Source organism: Ammodytes marinus (assembly GCF_949987685.1).
Source record: "Ammodytes marinus genome assembly, chromosome: 20".
Classification (NCBI taxonomy): Eukaryota; Metazoa; Chordata; class Actinopteri; order Uranoscopiformes; family Ammodytidae; genus Ammodytes; species Ammodytes marinus.
Window position 1 is genome coordinate 6,723,299 of NC_137224.1, and position 15,633 is coordinate 6,738,931.

At 40.4% G+C, this 15,633-nt stretch overlaps 1 protein-coding gene across 4 annotated transcripts; it reads right to left on the reverse strand.

The window, feature by feature from the left end:
- Positions 1–2,836: 2,836 nt before the first annotated feature.
- Positions 2,837–14,230, reverse strand: fbxo11b (F-box protein 11b). Of its 4 annotated transcripts, none has more exons than XM_080049192.1 (21): positions 13,950–14,230; positions 12,518–12,681; positions 12,231–12,291; positions 11,709–11,850; positions 11,478–11,607; positions 9,965–10,048; positions 9,673–9,805; positions 9,417–9,523; positions 8,300–8,411; positions 7,204–7,310; positions 6,931–7,068; positions 6,620–6,837; positions 6,239–6,419; positions 5,982–6,104; positions 5,030–5,115; positions 4,671–4,891; positions 4,086–4,196; positions 3,865–3,972; positions 3,643–3,751; positions 3,203–3,301; positions 2,837–2,980 (listed from the first exon to the last, which is right to left on the reverse strand). In XM_080049192.1, the coding sequence occupies exons 1-21, from the start codon at positions 14,035–14,037 to the stop codon at positions 2,851–2,853; spliced, it is 2,652 nt and encodes an 883-aa protein (XP_079905318.1). In that variant the 5' UTR covers positions 14,038–14,230; the 3' UTR covers positions 2,837–2,850. The 4 variants fall into 4 exon arrangements, with proteins under 4 accessions (XP_079905318.1, XP_079905317.1, XP_079905316.1 ...); XM_080049191.1 differs by having other exon boundaries at positions 11,709–11,853; XM_080049190.1 differs by having other exon boundaries at positions 12,210–12,291.
- Between the last annotated feature and the right edge of the window lie 1,403 nt (positions 14,231–15,633).

The following is a 15,633-nucleotide window of genomic DNA, read 5'->3' on the forward strand; positions in this document are numbered from 1 at the left end:
CTTGGATGTGCAGATTTTTTTTTTCTAGACAGCTGACATGAGGTGTGTCACGTGCTGTGAAAAGGCTGTTGTCCATTTCGTAGTGCTAACTCAGAACTATAATTTCTAAGAATTGTTTTCCTTTTAAATGCATTGTAAGCCAACACATTGGTTGCATTCCGAATCGCATACTTTCTACTATATAGTATGTAGAAAAAAGATTTAGGATGTCCCGATTCTTGTGGCCAGATTTAGGATGGTTAGAAGTACCCGGATGTCCTACTTCATGCGGCCAAGATTGTTAGTGTTGAAAAGTGCATCCTATTTGGGCGATTCTGACTCACGTGAAGTGACGTAACATCGACGAAGCCTCCATATGAAAACAAACGGGAATGCGACGGATATAAAAGCAAGAGGCAAGATCAAGGCGCAATGTTATGATGAAATAAGAGAGAAAAGTATGTCCCAATAGTATGCCTACTGCATCCTAACTAGATTATTTTTATCGTCGGATGTAGTATGTAGAATAGAAAAAAGAAAGAGTATGCGATTCGGAACGCAACCATTATTCTGTTCTATGTACAAAACATTGGCACTAAACTGTAAAACCCATTTCATTGTGAACAAAGCACTATGACCTCAAATGCCATTTTGGTAAGTATATGACTGAATAAACATGTCTACACTTATGCTGTGTACGTCCATTAAACCATTTCCACTGAATTGAAACATACAGCACAAAAACCCTGAAATAACTTAAAGGGAGCAGTTTAACTGTTAGAAATGGACGTCTAATGTATTAAAATCAAATGCCTGCAAATTCAGCGGCTGTAATTACATATAGTTGTCAGAAGTAACTTTCACATGATAAATCCTGAAAGTAGAAAATATGTAAACAATCAGACATTTGTTTTAAAGCAGAACAAAGTCAAGTGTATACCGGTATGCATCCCTTAAAACTAATATGATTCAATCAATATCATTTGTGTTGTTGGTCAAACAGGATACTTGATTAGGCTCTAGAAATGTATGATGTCCATATCTGACATTTTAAAGACCTACTGATAGATCGATTACAAAATAATTGTTGGTTGATTGCAGCACTACAGTCATCTCTGGATCAGTGTAATACATGCTTAAGCTTTTAAAGATAATGACATGTTCATCCTTAAGCAGTAACCACAACCAGTTTCATGTTATGTGGTTTTTCAGTATATCACTGATGTTTCCATTGTATTTTGTGGCAACAAAATCACGATAGAATAAATTCACCAGATTATTCAGACAACTGAAAAATCATCCAGCTATCTACTCAGTTAGAAAAACATCAATGTAAAAAATAAAAAGATTCTGTGAACATTTGTTATTCATGGCAGGAACATTCAACACTGTAAACAGTGTATTTGTGGCAGTCATTCACCTGCCAAACATCTCCTGGACTTAAGCATTTTGATTTTTATAAAACAAAGCATTTTATTGGCAATTCAGCAGGATGGGAATTTAAAGACAGACACCTCTGATCTAATAAAGTTTTATTTTCTTAGAAATGGCCAGTTTCCTGTTTTCTTTTTTTGTCTTTCTAAGAAAGTATACCCCTTTTTGAATTCCAACTAGCATCTACATAATGGTTATTGAATACTTCACAATATATTAAGTCTAGATGTTATGGTACATGCATACGATTCAGGCTGCATGAGGAGCCACAGTCACCACGATACACGGGGGAGAGAAGAGGGGTGGGGGGGAGAGGACGGGGGAGGGGACTGCAGATTCACCCTTTAGTTCCAGTTCATAAAGGAGCTCTAGAGCCTCCTATTGAAACCCTCTCACAAAACACTGACTGCATCAACTTATAAACATATACACGCGTGCGCTCACCCAGTCATACACACCCAACTTTCACTGTACACAACACACACATTTACACACTCACATACACACCTTTATACAACTGTGGAGCTCCTCCACATGCCATTTAAGCTAATATACTGGAGAGTTTTTTTTTTTTTAGTGTTTTAAACGAGATTCTCTTTCACAGAAAGAACTTCACCACTGGGACGTTTGGAGTTTCTGCAGTTTGCCTCGGTGTAGGGGTTGGGGAGGGGCGGGACGCTAACCAAAAGAAAAAAATAATAATAATTATAATAATATATAATAAAATAAAAGACATTCAAATACAGTCAGCTTTTTGCTTGAAAATACAAAACTACATGAGAAAGCATTGAAATAAAATCCACTGATCAGAACATATTTTTTTTCTTAAAAAGCCCAAGTGCTCCATCACACACACACAACCTTGCTCTTTTTATCCACACACAACAGAGCGCCCATCCGTTGCCTAGTTACAACAGGCAGCCAATGGGGATGGCAGCTGCGGGGAAGCAGGAAGTCTCTTTGACAGCAGTTCTTGTGGGGAAAAAGAAGAAGTGGGCCGGAAGCTGAGGATTAACACCGAGGTTTTGGGGGTGGGGGGGGGGGGTGATCTTCACACAGGCCTCCATGGACAGCCCCTTCTCTTCCCATCTTCTCTTTGTCTACAGACTGCAATAAGAAATACTGGAGTGAGGAATCTCTTGTGGCCTGTTCTCAGTCTACCCTCAGCTCCAGCTCTCCCTCTAGTGGAGTGCACCTGCACTGCACCGTGTCCGACTGCAGCGAGCACAAAGCTGCTTCCTCTGCAGCTTCTTCCATCTCCAATTCCGCGAGAGCTCCGCAATCGCAGAGTCTCTATGGGTCCTTATGGCTGCAAATGGATGTGTGTATGTAACTGTGTGTGTCCGTCTCTGAGTGCGTGTGTGTGTTTATGGCTGTGTGCGATGTAATGTGTTTGTATTATGCTTATGTGAGAGTGTGTAACTAGACGGGATGCCTTCAGTTATGTTGCAGCGTGTTGGACTCGATGGGCGGCGCCGAGTCATACAGAGTGTCTGTGTCGTGCGTGGGCTCGCCGGCCAGCGTGCACGGGTTGGACAACGTTCCTGCTCCACAGTCACAGAAAAACCTAAAAAGGAACACAACAGAGAATGTTAAGTTACCCTTTAAGTACATACAATACAATAGTTCTAAAACAGAACAGTTCATTTATGAAATTCTTATTATTCAAATTGATGTTTGTTGTTTAAAGTTTTTTCAATAAATAATGGACAAAATTGACAGATTTTTCTTCCTAAAAAATAAAAATAGTCAGTCAGAAATGTGAGGAAGAACCCTAAAAAGGTCTTACCGATCATGCCGTATAAACTCTACATCATGCCCTTGGTGGCATTTTTTGATGCAGTTTACACAGATGGCGTTCCTATCTGTCGTATTACAGGTGTGACATCTGGAGAGAAAAGACAAAAAAGATTCATTTTCATGAGAAATTCAACAAATCTAAAAAGGTATTTCACCATAATAAAGTCACAGTTTCTTAAATGTAAGGCTGCAACTAAAAGTTATATTCTTTATAAATTAATCTGCCAAATTTGTCAAACCAAAACCCAAAGAAGTAAAGAAATATTTCAAGATATTTAACTGACCGTCTCATAAGACAGGAAAAAGAAAGACATCCTGGAAGCTGGAACTAGTCAGGCATTTCTGCTTTAAAATTGTCTATCAAAATAGCTTCTATTTCAGCTTTGCCAAAATGCACCAAAAATACCTTTTTAATCGGCAGCAGTTTACCTGTAGAAGTCGTGCATGGGGTAACTGGTGTAGCTGGAGATCTTGTAGAGACACTGTCCTCTGCTCACTGCCTTTTCAATGGCATCCTGGTTATTCAGAATCTTATTGTCTGACAAGAGGAGGGACAGAAAGGGAACCGGGTGAGAGCGATTAGAAAGCAGATACGACCAGCTTTTCACCAAGCTTTGCAAAATGTTTATACCCACAAAGCTGATGGTTTACCTTTCATGGTGACATTGACTCCCGAGGCCAGAAACAGGCCGCCAAAGCGATTGTTAAAGATCTGGTTGCCCTCCAGCGTGGCCGTGGCGTGGTTAGTGATTTCAATACCTGGAAAGGAAAGAGAAAAAAAGAAGAGAAAAGTCCTGTTATTAGCAGCGAAAGGACATTTTAAACAGAGGTTATCTGTGACCATATGGGAGCTGAATTTGAAAGACAGTCACCTGCAGCGAAGCCGTCAAAAATGCGATTCTTGCGGAGGATCGGATGGCTGTTGGTGCTGATCAGCACACCGGCCTGAGCGTTCCTAAAGATGTCGTTCTCTTCGAGCAGACCTACAGGGAAGAACAAATATTCATAGTTCAATCTTAACACCGAAGTTCATTAGTATGTTGATTGTACTATTAAAAAGGTGCACTATGTAACGTCTGGTGTGTCATAGAAGTGAACATTTTGGAAGGTATATTCTCAGAACTGAATGAACAAACTTTCCACACAGTGAAATTAGATCCCTGGAATACTGTTTGAAGTTAGAAAGCTACCTTAAAAGATACTATTTCACTGTTGTCACAACAGAAGGGCCCACAGTTTTGTCTATGAACATATTCTTTTTTTTTCTTCAGATTTATGATAGAATTATTCAATACTAAGAATTCCGTGTGGAGAAAATAAGTTTTGTAAACTAACTAAAGGCTTTGCAAATGTAAACAAATCCCCCTCCTCTGAAGCTGCATAGTGCACCTTTAAGTTACAGATACATGTATCAAAAAGCAAGAAAAAATTGTATCTGGCCATTTGTATTAACTTACCTCTGCCTCCATTGAAGATGCAGATGCCTCCGTCTCTGCCGTCGTGAATCTTGTTCCGTCTGAGTGTGGGGTTGCTGTCGGTCTTGATCCACACCCCGGCCATGGCGTTGTCAAAGATCTCGTTGTCTTCTATGAAGCCCAGTCCTGAGTTGTAGACTAAAATCCCTCCGTTCTGACCTCCCCAGATCTTGTTGCGCCTGATCTTTGGGTTGCTCCCCGTCCTTTCAAATTAAAATAATAATTAGATTTTTATTTTTTTTAAGAACAGAAATGCTGAAGCTTTTACATTGACTCATATGGTTTCAATAAAGTGTCTCATATTTGCATGTTTAGTGAACACACTGCTGAATAATCGTTACCTTATTTGTACACCTGAGTACATGTGATTGTAGATGTCATTGTCTTCCAACACACCGTGCCCGTTGTCATAGAAATACACGCCAACCTTAAAAAAAAAAGAAGCAAATATCACATATGAATACACACAAAATTGTACAAAACGATAGAAAGGCACAGTAAGGACATGGTAGATATAAACTGTAGATTTGATATAATATCCCAGAAAAGGAAAGTAAACAATAGTAGGAATGCAAAACCAGCTGGAGACCTAAACTAACAAAGCTTTTCTGATAATTGAAGCATTAAAAATGAGTGAAGTCTTCTTGTTGCATAGCTAAAAGTAATTGATTGACAATGTACAGTATACATTTACATGTATCTATAAACCCACAAAGGGGAAATGCAGGTGTGTCTTATCTTACATTTACATAAATGGAGTAGTTACTAAGGGTGTTCAGATAACAGGATGTCAAACATTAATAGAGTTTCCCTGTTTCCAAGAATATTAGAATATTTACTGTTCACACACAAATCCTTTGAGTGAAAAGTGCACATACATGGTGCACTAAATATGGCATGTTACCGAATTCCAACTGCATATTTACCTGGGTTAACCAAACTACAATTATGATGTTTAAAGTTATAACATAAACAGATTCCTTAAGCAACCCAGAACTAGGCTTGGAAATCAAAAGTTGGAATGTCTTCAATTTTTAATCTGTTAAATTAATTTGATAATATTAACTAAGTGCACAGTTTAGTTATCACTCGAATCAGAATAGTGATCCGATGCCATTTATCACTTCACATTTCAGCTGCTTCTGACACATGTATGTCTTTAAGTACCAAAGGCTGATAGAGATTAAAAAAAAAATATTTTTTTAAAAAGCATTAGATTAAATTAGCAGAGGCTGAGGAGGTTACAATTTTCCAAAGGTTAATATGAGCAGCGTTAGACCATGTTCATAATACCTGTTTGCCACTGTGGATGCGGTTCTTGCGGAGGACAGGAGTGCTGCCCGTGGTCACCCACACTCCAGCCAGTGTGTTGCTGTAAACTTCGTTCTCCTCGATTACGCCCTGGCCTTTCTCGTGCTATAAAAAAAAAAAAAAAAAAAAACACAAAGTTTGATTAAAACCTAAAATATTATCCATTCTGGCTGGAAAAATTATTTCCATTTCAACCAAATACAAACGGATATTTAAGTCAAATTAAAATGTGTATTCACCACATAGATGCCCCCGTGCTGTCCATCGTGGATCTTGTTGTGCCGTACAATGGGGCAGCTGTTGGTTCGGATCTGGATTCCCGCCAAGGCGTTACCATAGATATCGTTACTCTCTATCAAACCCCGTCCATCTCCAAATATGTACACCCCTCCTTGGTTACCATTGAATATAGCATTTCCCCTGTAGAGAAAGGGGGAAAAAAGGGTCAAAATCTTGGAGACAGAAAGAAGTCGCTGGGAAGATGCCAACAATGGCGCAATCCAAGAAAACCATGCTTTTTTTAAATATTTAATGCCCAGATTGATGACAACCATTACATAGTTTGTAGTTTTCATTTATATTTGCACTCAAGCACTTTCCAAATAGCCCCATGTCCTCACCGTATCGTCGGGTCACTGTTGGACGTGATCCACACACCGGCAAAGTTATTGGCGTAGATTTTATTCTCTATAAACTGCCCCCGGCCCTTCTCGTGGACGTAGATGCCCCCCGTCTGGCCGTGATGGATCTCACAGCGCACTACGGTGGGGTTGGCGTAGGCCTTCACCTCGAAGCCCGCTATACGATTTCTATGGATGTTACAGTTCTCAAAGTAACCCTGAAACAACAAGAGATAAAGAGCAATGAGTGGAGTCTGTGATGTTTGACCAAGTTAAAAACTGTATATATGACACGGTTGATGTGTGTTTACCATTCCGTGATCAAAGGTGAACACTCCAACGTCTCGTCCGTGGTGGATGTGGTTACGTCTAATGATGGGATTACCGTGGTTTTTCACCCAAATTCCTGCCAGCGCGTTGTTGCTGATTTCATTGTCTTCATAAATGCCCTAGAAGAGACAAGGGGACGAGGAGTCAGAGGCAAAGTCCGCGTTACAATTTTTCAACTGTATGTTTTTGTATTCATAGCAAATCATTAGTGTTAATATAAAAAGGAGAAAATTATTATTATTTTTTTTTTTTACCTGTGCATGATCTGTAATGTACAGTCCCACATTCTCACAGTCACTGATGTTGCAGTGCTTGATGGTTGGACACGCTCCCTGGCCACTCACACACACAGCTGAACCCACTGAACATAGAAAAAAAACACAAGCGTCACTTCAGTTGGGTTGCAACGACCACTTCCATATTCAACTCAACAGTTAAAAAAAAAGAAAAGAAAAAGCATATCCAAACTATTATTATAACTGCCAGTTGACACAATTCATAATAAATCTAGTCAATACTTTCAACACCTCTGTTCTATGAGGACATACACTATTAGCACCTGGATTTATTTAGCAGCTAGAAAGCTAGCATTGCCCGGCAACACATACATAATAAAAATATTCTGGAATCTTAGTCTCAGCATCACTGTTCTCATTAATAAAATAATGTCAAAAAGTTATGATTAGGCAAGAATAGATTCAACACACTACGATCCGCTCACAAGACTCGCTCGATTTATTGATGCTAAATGTGGTTTGACATTTCATGCTTCATGGTCTTAATCACACAACAGATATAAGACAGTAAGTCACATGACCCAGCCAGGCTGATAGGAACTAAGCGTCAATACAAGAGAGAGTGTTGCACAGGAGTCAGGACACATATTGGCACTGATTAAACATGTTTCCCACTGCTGCAATCCAACAACCCAGTTTGTCCATGAGAGAGCGAGAGACAGAAAAGTCATAATAAAAGCAGAAGCCAAAAAAATGAAATATAACGCTCCAGGGTTTTTTTTTCTTCCGGTTTTCAGTCCAAGACCCAAATAACAAATTTAGCCTCTCATCCTGGGACATCGTGAACATGCTGGTTGTTAAGTGATAAGCCAAAATAGGGACACCGTGTGCTTTTTAATCCATGAAAAACCACTAAGCCGGCACACACCTGTACAATATCACGTAATGATAGAATTATACAAAAGCCCATCTACTTTTGTGAACCTAAATGTTGCATCTGTCAATAAGAATCCTTCAACTACGTTATTTACAGGTGTTCAGGTTATTGTGTCCTCCTCCAGCAAAAAGTGTGGGTCAGTGTGTGTGTGTGTGTGTGTGTCTCTGTGTGTGTTACCTGTGCATGTGGAGCGGATGATGCAGTGGTCGATGTTGGGGCTGCAGTTGACTGTGATCTCCAGACAGTGGTGGGCGTTGTGGTGCTGCGCTGACTTATCATCAGGATTAAACTGGAGGAGAGAGAAGCAGCAGAGGTCAGACGATAGCTGCGCTCACTGACACACACATCACGCTCCTTTCCACCCACTGCAAATATACGCTGGACTCTCTCTACAGTAAGCGCCAGTGCAACTTATACATAAAGCTGATAACGACATAAAAACAGGAATGAGTTATATTGTTATTCAACACAAAAAATGAAGAGGTGATATATTTCGTAACCAAATACTTAGTAACAGACGTCAAAGGATCTTTTACATGTAGATTGTGAAACAATTTTCTCATAGTTTACACATTCTAACAGATGTTTTAACTCTACATATGAAACTAACCAAGCAACCAATGTATGGGGTTGTTGGTCTTGCACTGAAAACATTCCAAACATAAACCCAAACCCTGTAATGTGTTCTATGTAATTGACATTTTATGACGGCAAGTTTAAACTCAATTGGATAAATGAGTCATGATAAGGTCAACATGTCTACTTCCTGAGCACATTAATATGTCACATATTTCATAGTTTAACCTCCCAGCTTGCATTTACAAAAAAAAGCTAAATTCAGGTTATTAATGACTGATGAGCAAAATGGAAAAGGGAAATATTCTTGATTACAAAACCATGTACAAGGCAAAACGAGTCTTACTGGGTTCACGGTCACAGGGCCTTTTCCCAATCCCCAAATTATGGAGGCACATTTTTGAGTTGACCACAAGGTTTTGTTTCTCAATGTTTGCTATTGAACTCATTTGTGATTGTTGTTTTCTTCAAGCTAAAGTAAGAGTCTCCTGTGTCCATTTGGAAATATAATAGTTAAATCCTTAACTATTAAATAAATAGTCATTTAAGAGACTAAGCTGGACATTTCCAATTTACATAGCTACATAGCATAACAATCAAGCCCTATGATGTTATTATTAAAACACAAGGTCTTTAATATACTTGCAGTCTTCAAGATAGTTTGAGCATACTGTAGGTCAAAAAGCAAGGGGAAAGCTGAGATCTACGCTTCATTTACCTTGATGGTCATGTATCCCACATAGGCGTCCTCCGATCCCTCCATGAAGACAAACGTGGAGTCTCTAGTATTCTCTATCACCACCTTGTCTGCTACTTTACCCGGCGCTGAAGGGGAAAGCAGGGGAAACTCCTCAACAGCCTGATAAATATGGGCACAGCTGAGTGTGTGTATCAACATCTTCAAAGAGGGATATTGATTGCACAAGCATCTCGGTAATGTCTTTAGTGCCTTTCGGCGAAGGCAAAATACTTACCTGCCCCAATCATGGTAATGGGGGACTCTATATAAATCCACTCGTCTGTATAGATGCCAGAGTGGACAAAGATTAGACCATCAAAGTGGGCCTCTTGCACTCCGCCCAGCGCATCCTCGATGGTGTCGTAATACTGCAGAAGGAGGAGGGGGGCGCAAACACTTTCAGGCAAAATATACACACACCTACAATTCATTTAGAATGCAGTTTGGGAAAGTGAGCGGGCGTTTACATTAACCATGAAATAAATCTTGAAGCATTTTTCTTTGGCTATGAAGTTGTTGTAACTTACCAGCATATTCTCCCTGCCTTTGTATCTGCCGGGGTTACTGTAGAAATGCTCAGCAAAGCCGGGTTTTACATGAGCACCTTTATACTGCAAGACAGAAAAACATAACCAACGTTAAACGTGCTCCTTATATACACATCACAATAACCCTTTTCAACAATATTGCAAAAGACATTCGACTCTAAAAAAGCTGTTCTTAAACTATGTTTTTTAAGGAAACACAGAGCAAAGACAATTTGCTAAACACATAGGTGCCAAACAAATTGTGACTGTCATTGTTAAACAGTGGTTTTTGCCTTTTCCGCTTGCAACCCTTTAAAACAAAGCAATTTGTACTTGACCCTATGTTGCCCGTTGCATATGCATACTGGTTGTGTGAACACTTTAACCACAGAGTGATCGGTTCTCAAAGAAGAGGTCAATTTATTCTACAAGTCTAAAAGGGGGAAAAAATGTGTAGGTTTTGTGTAGCAGAAGTACATTTTGTCTGGGTCCTGTCCCGTTAGCCGTCTTTAGACCCCCTAACACCAAAAGCTATGAACCACTGGTGTACTGTCAATACGTGTATGCAACCCACAAACCAACCACCACAGAACAACAACGCTACGCACTGGGACATAATGTCATAAACAAGATTTGAAAGATAACAATACATGAGGCAACAGCAAAACACTGCGTATTTCAATGACTAGAGATCACAATCACAAGTTGCGCACAGTGAGGAGATGGACTCGTTGGTCTCACATTAGCATCAGGACCATAGTCTACAAAAAGTCCCGGACTGATATAATAACATAATGTGATAAACAACAGTTACACACACTATTGTTAACATAGAACAACATAGCGCGATCACATGTAACATGTATTAAACATGCCTGACTGTCTGTGGATGAACTGAAAGATTTCATTGTGAGAAATGGTTTGGGAAAAAGAAGAAGAAGGAGGGTTCTGGCAGCTTCCAAAAAAACATGCCACAAGCTTTTGGGAAAATTATGTTAGATTGGCTTGTTGGTGTTTGCAGAAAATTATGACGCAAGATTAAATACAAGCACTTAAGTAAAAGCAATTATATCTGGCTGTTCTTCATTTAACTGCTCAATGTTGCTGAATAAGCACACTTTCCTGAGTGCTTGTCGGTGTTTTATAGTCAAGTGATGGCCACGCTTCCATTTCTCCCAGTACATATTGTGACGTTTCCAAAATAGATGTAGACATTGATTTTCCTTCTATAGAGTGTGAGTGAGTGTGTGTGTGTGTGTGTGTGTGTGTGTGTGTGTGTGTGTGTGTGTGTAATAGTGCTTTATTTTCACAGAAACTCTGACCCAGGTCAGATATTAATATCCTATTGAGTGGCATATACTTTATTGAAAAAGCCTTGTAGATCTTTGCGGAACTGCACATTGTTTATTTGTATCATATAAAAAATTAAAAATAAACACATAACGGAGACTCTTTTGAGAACTTCTTCTTCTCAGTAAAACAACACGCAGATGGCAACGAGGGGCTGACTTACCAGCTGTTGGAAGCTCTCCTTCCAGGGGTTTGGGTTTTCATGCTCCTCGGGACTGACCTGGAAGAAACGGCCGGGCTCAGGGTGCATCATGGGACGCGTGTACTCAAACACCTCCATGTATAAACGCTTCCTAGAATATTAAACACCAAATACGACAAAATATATATTTAATTATTCAATATTCAAAACAGGAACAGGCAAGTTTTTGGGCTCCTTAGCAGCACACTGTACCATAGGATGGGGTCGTTGGCTAGCTGGCTAAATCTCTTGCATACACAGGCTGCCTGACAGAGGTCCTGTTCCAGTAAGTAGGAGAAGATCTTCAAAACGACCTCATCTGGAAGCTTCTGCTGCAGATATTGCTCTGCTGGGGCTGCTACAGAAACACACACACACACACACACACACACACACACACACACACACACACACACACACACACACACACACACACACACACACACACACACACACACACACACACACACACACACACACACACACACACACACACACACACACACACACACACACACACACACACACACACACACACACACACATTAGAGAACATCTTTTCACTCCTAGCACATTCAACTATGTGGTCTTGCTATTAAATGGATTGCAAAATAACAAGATTTACCAGCACACATAGAAAAATCTTTAAAGATTCTACTGTAAAAAAAAAAGCTAACACTCTCCTATCCCCAGTTGCGGAGATTTAACACACACCTGGCAGGTCGTGGCTCTTACCGGACACTCGTGCCCGCTTGGCTCGATGACCAAAGGCCTCTGTTGACGAAGTGGAAGCTCCCTGTAAACGAGGGGGAAGTAGGATATCAACCTCATGCCAAGATTCAAGCATTGAATAATCAACAGGGAAATGTATCGCTCTGTCACAAAATCCTTGTTCCTTCAAAAGAAGGACACAATCAATCAGCATCTCTCTATCTATCATTCACACGCATGCACACACTCGAGTCTGTATAGATGCACACTGCAGCACACACACAAAATCACTCAAAATCTATCTGTCTAACCTCCATTGGGCCCTTGCTGGGGCAGGCAGAGGCGGTGGCAGAGGCAGCAGCGGTTCTCTTGGGAAGCAGGGTCTTGCGTCGAAGCTGGTAGGGGCTGTTCTGAGCACCTGGGCCGGACTCCTCAATAGCCATCTCTGCTGCAGCTGCTGCAGGAGCCTCCTCATCTGGACAGAAAGGCAAAAACATTTCCTATACATTCACCATTTTCTAGACAGACACTTCAATGCACAGAGCGTCAGAGATATAGCAAAAACATGCATTACAAATAATAAGTCACTGTTTTTTCCCCTCTGGGGTTGAGCTCATTCATCTCTATTTGCCCAATTATACAACCCAAATGTATTTTGTAATTGCAGCAAACACTTAACACTGGCACTCCTTACCACTAATAATAACACAATAGTGTGCACGGAGTTAATATGCAGTATTCACACTGCGCATGCTAAAAGGGTAATAGTCGGTATTGGCAGACAAAGGTTAGTGATTGATAATGGCAGATGCACCCCCTGCAGCCCCATTGCCAGTCCTTCATGTTAAGTAATTTCCAAATGATATTAGGTAGTGTATTTTCCTCAGGGGTCCCCTCTCTGTGCACAACCAGACTCATCTTTTACGGTGCTGTCACATAAAAGGGCCGCATATGTAGTCGATTAGACGTGCGGCTAATGGCTAGAAACTCAACTGCGTAGCTGACAAATCCGCGGTGTAAACAAAACGAGCTACTGCTAGAGCAGCCTCCGCGAACAAGGAAGGGGATATGGGGCTCAATACGCCGGGCTAGGTTGCTACGTTAGCTTCAAACTGCGGCCACAGGCGCAGAAAAATACGACACACTGTCTGAATGCGTCCAAATTTCACCGTATCATCTATCACAGCTGATTTTGTGTGGCCTCTTGACGCCGGGGCAGCTAGCTAGCTTTGCCCCCTCCTCCCCTCCACCACCACCTATTCACTGCTAATGTTTTTGTTAACGTTACACCCCAAAAATGGCAGTCCCAAAAAGACACCGCAGATTTACACCCTGGGAATCGGTAGTGACAGCTGGGAATGCAACGGCCCGAGCAGACACGCAATATTGTGGTTAAAGCTTGTGAGGTCGACCCCTTCGCCTTTTCCAGACGAGCTTAACCCGAATAAGAACTATTAATGTTGGCCGTGTAGCCGCATACGCATTACGTTAGGCAGAGACAACCCCCAACATCCACATAACCTGGTAAAAGCTAGCTAGCCCCGATCACTCAAGCCAAACAAAGCGCGGCCTGGCCTAAGCCACAGAGCGAGAAGCCTCGGTGTTTCCTAAGCAACGCGTCGTTCTCTGGCACAGGAGAACGGCGCCCAGTAAGATACAAACAATAGGTTATGTTAAGACTTGTTGTTATCGCCTGACACGGCTTCATCTTTTAACTCGTTAGCTGACAGTGGCCTAGCTTACCTCTATCCCCGTTGTTTCGTTCGGGCTGCACCGGGCGCGGCCTCGACACTCGCCTGGGTCTCCTGTTGGTAGCTCTGACGGAGTTCATCTGGGGAGTTGGTTGTTGGAAAAATAAAGACTGCTATCCTCGACCCCGAACTACCACCTGGACAGCCTTTTCCTTAGTTATACCCCTTACAATTGCGACGAGAAACCCGCTGGTATTTGGGGTGTAATAGCTTTTTTCCCCCTCTCTCTCCCTATCTCTCTCTCCCCCCGTATCGCTTCTCGGTGCCAGCTTCGTCCGCTTCGTCTCAGTCTGTAGCAGGAGGAGCCATTAACCCACACGGGAAACAATCGCGAGAAAAAAAGAGCAGAGCATTCGTTCAACCAATCACCGCGTTTGTTTGATGATCACCTTCTGCAGCGACCAATCAGGAGCTTCGTATCAGACGACTAGACAAACCTTTCTGTTGGGGTTCGGGATCGGTCAAGCGGCGATTTGAGCAGTTCATTGGCCCTACATTTTTACACAATAATCTACATTTTGGAGCTATATTGCCCTTTATCTTAAATTAGGAATGAACTGAATGTTAAGGTATTTTATAACAGGGTGCCACATTAATGTTTATCCATCTATCACTGTCGCTGTTGCTAACAAAGAGCATAACCCTGAATATGTGTAATTGTAATGAAGAATTGACATTTATTATTTGACATAGGTCTACTGCTCTGGAAAAATTAAGGAACTACTCATAATAATTAGTGTCTCTTGGACTTGGGCTATGTTAAACAAGTGTTTAATGTAATAATTTCGTTGTCATTATTTAGAATTTAGATTTTTTTTCAATGTGTTAGCTATCAAAAAACACTATTAATTAAGCAAATTAGAATTGCCAATGTATATATCGAATTTCGATGTACTATATGTAAATTGAATAATAAAACTCAACTTAATTTAATCATCAATTATACACTGACAAGGTATACAACAATTTCAGTTGCAATTCATAACTTATTGAAAATCACATATGCAAGCTAAAATTAAAAAAATATATATGTTATTATTTATTTTATGTATTTATTTTTTACCAGAATAAGTCAGCAAGAGGGGAGTATTTGAGTCACAAATTATATTTTTTTGTGTGGAGTATCACTTTAATAAACACTCTTGTGCAATGAGTTTTACGTAATTAGACCACCAGGGGGCATTGCAGACTGCAAACGGATAGGCTGTAAATCACCCATGGACACAGCATTACACTGAGACTGCTTTGTTACATTTGTTACTTTAAGTTTAATCCTAAATTAGATTGTTTTTTCTTTTGATTTGTCAGATAGTGTCTAGAAAGGATCTTTAAGCATTTGTGGAAGCTATTACCACACCTTTTAACATGCAACAACAGCAGTTAATCATTGCAATTAATCAAACAAAGTACAGAGATGTAAGATCAAGGTAAACATGAATACTTTAGGTCAATATGTGACTTGTATTTTACTTGTACAGTTCCAAGAACAATATTCTGAATATGGACACACAAAATCAAGTCCAAAACAATAACAACAAAGCTGAATAAAGATAATAGAACCATTGAGTATTTACAAAGATGTGATAGCTCTACATTGATTTTTTATTGATTATTTAATTTGACCTTATTGTTTTTTTCTTCTTAAAATAAAGATAGATACATAGATGGATATATAA

What these genes read in the sequence shown, in the direction of transcription:
- fbxo11b (XM_080049189.1), bottom strand. Translation starts at nt 14,037, where the DNA reads ATGAACTCCGTCAGAGCTACCAACAGGAGACCCAGGCGAGTGTCGAGG. An exon ending in TGGGATACATGACCATCAAG is followed by an intron (nt 8,412 to 9,416) that starts GTAAATGAAGCG and finishes TCTCTCCTCCAG; the next exon opens with TTTAATCCTGATGATAAGTC. An exon ending in AGCACGGGGGCATCTATGTG is followed by an intron (nt 6,105 to 6,238) that starts GTGAATACACAT and finishes TTTTTTTTATAG; the next exon opens with CACGAGAAAGGCCAGGGCGT.